Here is a 6287-nt window from a genome sequence, read left to right as displayed (position 1 = left end):
CTTACCCTAGGTAATTAAGGTGAAACACCTATGGTTTGCAATGATGTAAATAATGTGAAAGAGTGGAAGTTCATAATTTCAAGCTAACAATTTTAAGCAGCATGATCTTGCCAGCTATTTACAAACGCCCCTTATTATTCTTTGTTTCATGATTATTCAGCATCATTTGATTAATCAATCAAATGCCTTTAGATTTCAGCATTATACTCAAAAGTGTAGCTCTATGTTAATATGATAACCATAAATCCATAATCTTCTTTGTCAACTATAAGTTCGGCTTAAAGTCGGTCAAACTTAATACTAGAGTGTCAAGATTCAAGAATCCACACAAAAGGAAAATAACGAGAAAGAAAGGTTGCTGCTTATAGCCGGAGAAATACAATTCACTACCTTACCTTCCTTTAAAGTCATTTTGTTCACCACTTTCCAGTCTTTTTCCACCATGTGAATCTGAACAAATTTTATTCAACAAGATAATTAGTTCCAAATTTCAGGAAAACACTATTTCTAAGTGAGTGAAATTGGCACAAGAATCATCGAGGACACTTATTTTAATTCTATATTACCAACTTTATGCGCACATAAAAACAGATGCAACAATCAGTACGGGTGAAGAAGATATAACAATTAGTAGAGAGGAATTTGAAGATATTAGAACCAACATGATGTTTTGATACGTGCTTCAAATGTTCGTGATATGAAGAGATCAAGTGTTATTTAAAAATTATTTTATATTTTTAGAATGTTCAATTTAGTTTGATTTATTTTGATTTTGTTTATTTATTTAATTACTAAATTGAGTTTTATGTTATGGGTTTAGAATTTTCTTTATTTTAATCAAATAAGAGGTTATAAATACCTCATAAAATATTATAGTCATCATTTACTGATTAGAGGTGTGAAAACCTCTCTTTTTAGTTTCGTGATAAAACTATGATTTGGACAAGTGAGATTAAATGAGTTTCTCTGTTGTTGCATCGGAAAATTGGGTAAAAGGTTGAGGAGTCCTTTTTTGTTGCGTCAAGAAAATGAGTAAAAAGTAGAGTGATTCTTTTTGTATTCAATTTCAATCTATCTCTTTTGTTTCTATTTCAATTTCAATATATCTTTTTACTCAGTTTAAATTCTTATCTTTTTGTTTATCCTCTTCTTCCTTATCATTTGGTATCAAATTTCAGATATTAGATTAATCCTCATCAATCTATATTTGTTCTCCTAGTATAAAAAAGAAAACCAAAAAAATTCATTGTCTCCCATGTGCTTCTTTATGTTCTTGTCATCTTTGTCTTCCTTGTGTTTTATTATTATTTTTGTTGATCTTGTTGATTTCATTATTTAAAAAAATAAAAAAAAGCATACAATGCAAAGAGAAAAAAAAGGCAAACAAAAAGAAAGTTAAAAAAAATTATCTTTCTTATTTTTTTTTGGTGACTTAAAAGAAAAATAAACAAAAACTAAGAAAGAAAAAAAAAACAAGAAACTGCTTAAGAAAGGCAGTCCCGCTGAATACTACTCTCAAACTCCTTCCAAGGCAATGGAAGCTCCACTTGGGGAGAAATAGTCCTCATTGCAGTCTTTGCCATGATGTCTGCTACTGTATTTGCATCTCTCAAGATCAACCGAAGATCAGCACGCTATTTCCAAGACATGATATCTCGAATTTTTAACACCAAAGAATCAGTAAACCCAGAGCAATCTTGTAAATTATTGACAATAGTAAAAGCCTCCACACAGTCTGTCTCACATATAATGTCTCTTTGTCCCGAGTCCCATGCTAAAAGAAAGCATCTCCAAATAGCAAACAACTCTCCTTGCAAAATGCTACGACTCTCAATTGTTCCCAGACAGCCTCGTTGTCACCTTCCCTTCCAATCTCTGCTAACACAAGCAAAACCAACTCGAGCACCACTGCCAGGATAGCTAGCATCACAATTAATCTTAAAGGTACCCACTGAGGGGGGAATCCAAGAGCCACTAATGGTTGAGGGGATAGATATATTTGTTCTTTTCATGCACTATGTTCTTAACTACAAAATTTAAAGACGAATCTTTTTGAAGAGAAAAAAAATAAATGTTCGTAATACGAAGAGATCAAGTATTATTTTTTTTAAAATTATTTTATATTTTTAGAATGTTCAATTTAATTTGATTTATTTTGATTTTATTTATTTAGTTACTAAATTAGACTTTATGTTATGAGCTTAGGATTTTTTAATTTTAACCTAGTAAGAGATTATAAATACCTCAAAATATTGTAGTTGTCGTCGTTCCTACATCTGAATCCTTATCTTTTTCTTGTCTTTCTTTTCCTCTTCTCTGATTTTTCTACTGCACTGAGTCCAACCACAACAACTTTTGAAACAGCAACTTTTGAAGTCACATTTAATTCACCGACATTTGCATCTGTATTATTCTGTTCAGATGGTGTGCACTCTTCTTTTGTAGTTGTTCTTTCGTCCAAATCCATATCTTTTCTCTTCCTTCTCTTCTTTTTCTCAGATTTTACAGGTTCACCCATCTCATTCATATAAACAGCTTTCGGAGTCACATTTGATTCCTTGATATTTGCTTCAGTGTTATTATTCTGTTCAGATGGTGTGCATTCTTCCAACTGCATTGGCTTAGGATCATCTTGTAATACTTCTCTTCTTCCTTCAGCTCTATCAGTCAGACCAACCTCACTTTCATTGCACTGGTCAAGAACAATATTCAAATTATCTTCATTCAACTGCTTGGGTTCCTTTGGCTCCTTTACACCCGAAGGTTGTAATTTTGTTTCAACATCCGAACGGTTGTGTTTTTCTGACTTCTTTACTTTAGATGGAATGCCTTCTAAGGATGCATCAGTTCCAATCTCCATTTTTTCAAGCGTAGGTTTGCTCATGCTGTTATCTAGCAAGGATAAAAAAAAATAATAAAGGATCAGTAGATTTAACATTTATTTATTTATTTATTTCAATTATTGGATTTTTTTTTATTAAAAGTAAAAGAGAAATTCAATAAGATGAGAAGGATAATACAAATTGGGGATAAGGGTTCCTCTATACAAAATCAAAACAAAGAGGGAAAGTCCTCCATAAAGCATAGCCTTCCAATCTCGCAGCATAGCTTTTTAATTATTACGTACATATCAAATTCATATTAATATGACCGAGGTTTATCATCCAAGAAGACAAGTATAATATGTCTACTTTCAAGTTTCAACCGTTCCTTGAGTAGTATATTACCTTTAGAGACTATACCATCTTCATAAATATCATCTTCAACACCCCCTCGAATGTTGGAAGGATATGCTTCTGCATCTTTCCTGAATGAAGTCAAACGTGTCTCATGAGAATTTGACGATCTCTTCTTCCCTTTCTTCTCCATAATATCAGCATCATGAATCAAAGATCTCTTACTTTTCTTCTTCTTATTTGTAGCACGTAAAGGTTCAGTAGCCTCTTTCATTGACTCAGTACCAATGCCAATTGTCGCGTTATTATCATTGAATTCATTGTGCTGATGCTCCTTTAGAACTTCACTTTCAATGATTACTTCTTTAGTTGCATTTAATGAAGGGTCTGCCATAACCTCAATCTCCCTTTGAACAGTATCATTACCTGGCCTAAAAACAGAAGCATCATATTCCACAGTATCATCTTCTTTCCTTGTACTCATCTGTTTTTCCTTTGCACTAGACACAGATTTTGATATTTCATCTTCGCAAACGACGTTATCATCCTTAACAGCTTTATCAGATGCATTCACAAAATCATCTTCTTCTTTCTCATCATTGATCAAACCAGTCAAGGCATTATCTGAATTGCCAAGAAGTACCAGCTGGTTAGGAGAATCAGAAGAACAATCATTTTGACCACGATTGCTCAATGGAGAAACATCCACACTAAGAAACCAGCTCTTGAAACCATAGAAGGCACTTTTTACAAACATGGAATCAGATAGGTGATAAAAGTACCCTTTGCGCTTTACCTGCAAATTAGCAAAATAATGTTATAATGAATAGGAATACGACCATGGCTTGGATAGCAAAAGAGAGTCAACAAGATCAACTACAATATACCTTCATTGCATGAATATGTATCTGCCCAAGTTTGGGAAAGCATGATTGGTGTCCTGACGAAATTCGCTCTGCATATAAAATTCACACATATGCCATGTACACAGAATGTTAGAACTCTGAAATAATTATGTGCATATTTAAGCAATGATTAGAAAAGAATATTAGAGAAGACAATAGTGAGTTATAAATGCTAAGAGATTTTAAACATAACAATGATTATGAAGCATATACTAGAGAAGCCTGCCTTTATGCACTTGAGGTTTCAAAAACAATCTTAAAAGAAAAAGTCACACAGACAATATCAAATCCACTGCAAAGGGGATAGAAACTAAGGGTTGCTTAGACACTAACTACTTGAACAATACAATACTTGAGCTGTCTGCCTCGACGCAATATTAGTCAAAGTTTGACATCTATTTTACAAGTAGAATTAACACTCTTGTCATGTACGAATACAAAGAGATCACCAAAGGAGGAACTAGTGGCTTTCTTCTTGAAGAGGTTCAGCACCTTGACACGCCCTTCCAAGGTGGTTGTTGAAGTAAAATTTATAACACCTTTAACAAAATCAGCCACTAAATCCAGAACTTTCATTATGTCATCTGCATAGAAATTCAAAGTAGTGCTGATGTTCAGAGATATTTGAGCTGGAAGTGTGTCCTCGTGACAAGACCATCAATGGGGCAGTAGCCAAAAGCTTCCCACGATAATTAAGATAGCCGTGCTGTTGTGGTAACTAAAGCTTCTATGGTTGGGCTTCTCAACCGTGAGCAATATGCCCAAGGACACATTTATTGCCGCAATCGGGAAAATAACCAAACTCGCCTCTTTAACCTTAACCGACTGCAAGGTAACGATAGGGTCCTTCTGCTTGAAGACAGTGAAGATCAAGATCACCAGGATCACCACCAACAAAATCACAATAGCAGCAGCGACACCGCAGCATATCTTAATCCTTTTTGGAACACCTCATGCAGCACGCCATGGCTACTCTCAAAATTGGGCGATACAGAATTTCCCAAAACTATTCAATGTGCATAATCCAAGGAACAATAAAACCAAAACATGCATTGTACTTATAGGAACAGTTGTACTCTAAATATATATATAATTAGGGCTGAAAGCATTTTCCGATAAAAAAAAAACTACTAAACCGGTCTTATAGCATTCTCTCTCTCTCTTTTTTTTTTTTTTTGGTATTTGAAGATTAAAACAATGAACGAGACGGCTGATTGTTCTTTTTTTTTTGCAGTTCCAAACTTCTAGACGCACTTATTTTAGTTCGTTTCCTACACACAAAAACAAAAAGACAAAGCAAGCATCTTTGGGGACACACAACCTAGAAAACGAAGCTTGCTATTTTCTGAAACATTGAGGGTGCTAATGCAGAACGTCGTAGCAGCTGCACAAAGTCATAAACATTCAGAACACTGTACTGGAGAGGGAAAACAAAGTCTGCATTTGAAAAATAAAAAATCTCTGAAGAATGAAGAAAGAGAAAGTAAAAGTGTGAAAGGAAGACCTTTGAGGTCGGAGACGGTATCGTGATCGGAGACGAGGACGGCCAAGTGAGTGTCGAGGTTGGTGTCGATGAAGACGACGTCTTTGTTTTCAGAGAGGAGTTTAGGGTTGGACTCCGAGTCACGAATCGGAGGGTCCATTATTGAGTCGCTCGGCGGAGCTGGTTGAGTGGTGAAGGGGAAGCAATGGAAGAGAGCGCGCGCAGAATCCCTGATATGCTGGCATGTGAGGTAAGAATGCTACGTGTCTTTGTATTTTCCTTACTCTTTCTCACAAGTATTTATGGCGGGGATGGTTCAGATTGGCTCAAGTCGAGAAAACATCGAGAAAATATAAGACCATCTCCACAAGGAAACTTATCTTAATTACTGTTTATTGTCCACCTGCTTACATAAGTTTTTGTGTCATAAATAGTAAATAGGAACTCAAAATATTTTTCTTTTTTTCATTAGGAAGAACTAATTTTAGTTTTTGTTGTAGTCTCATTTAATTAATTAATTAAAATATTTGTAATTAATATAATTAATTTTTTTTAATAATGTAATTTAAATATTTAAATTTAAAAATAATTTACTATTAAAAGATATTAATATTAAATAAATTCATATATAACAATAATACACAATAGATAATTCGGAGTTATACTAATTTATAAAATTATTTAATACAAAAAAAAATATAATTAAATTCTATAATTAATGAC

At 33.9% G+C, this 6287-nt stretch overlaps 1 protein-coding gene across 4 annotated transcripts; it reads right to left on the bottom strand.

Annotated features, from left to right (window-relative positions):
* Positions 1 to 272: 272 nt before the first annotated feature.
* LOC112766793 (uncharacterized) lies at positions 273 to 5930 on the bottom strand. 4 transcript variants are annotated; one of them, XM_025812690.3, is made up of 5 exons: positions 5586 to 5930; positions 4064 to 4131; positions 3228 to 3972; positions 2244 to 2892; positions 273 to 450 (listed from the first exon to the last, which is right to left on the bottom strand). In XM_025812690.3, the coding sequence occupies exons 1-4, from the start codon at positions 5722 to 5724 to the stop codon at positions 2285 to 2287; spliced, it is 1560 nt and encodes a 519-aa protein (XP_025668475.1). In that variant the 5' UTR covers positions 5725 to 5930; the 3' UTR covers positions 273 to 450; positions 2244 to 2284. The 4 variants fall into 4 exon arrangements, with proteins under 4 accessions (XP_025668475.1, XP_025668474.1, XP_072079456.1 ...); XM_025812689.3 differs by lacking the exon at positions 273 to 450 and adding an exon at positions 1401 to 1908; XM_072223355.1 differs by lacking the exon at positions 273 to 450 and having other exon boundaries at positions 1401 to 2892.
* Positions 5931 to 6287: the final 357 nt, after the last annotated feature.

The sequence above is a fragment of the Arachis hypogaea genome, chromosome 17, assembly GCF_003086295.3.
Source record: "Arachis hypogaea cultivar Tifrunner chromosome 17, arahy.Tifrunner.gnm2.J5K5, whole genome shotgun sequence".
Classification (NCBI taxonomy): Eukaryota; Viridiplantae; Streptophyta; class Magnoliopsida; order Fabales; family Fabaceae; genus Arachis; species Arachis hypogaea.
The sequence above is the reverse complement of the archived record's forward strand: the minus strand, read 5'-3'. Positions and strand labels throughout refer to the sequence as shown.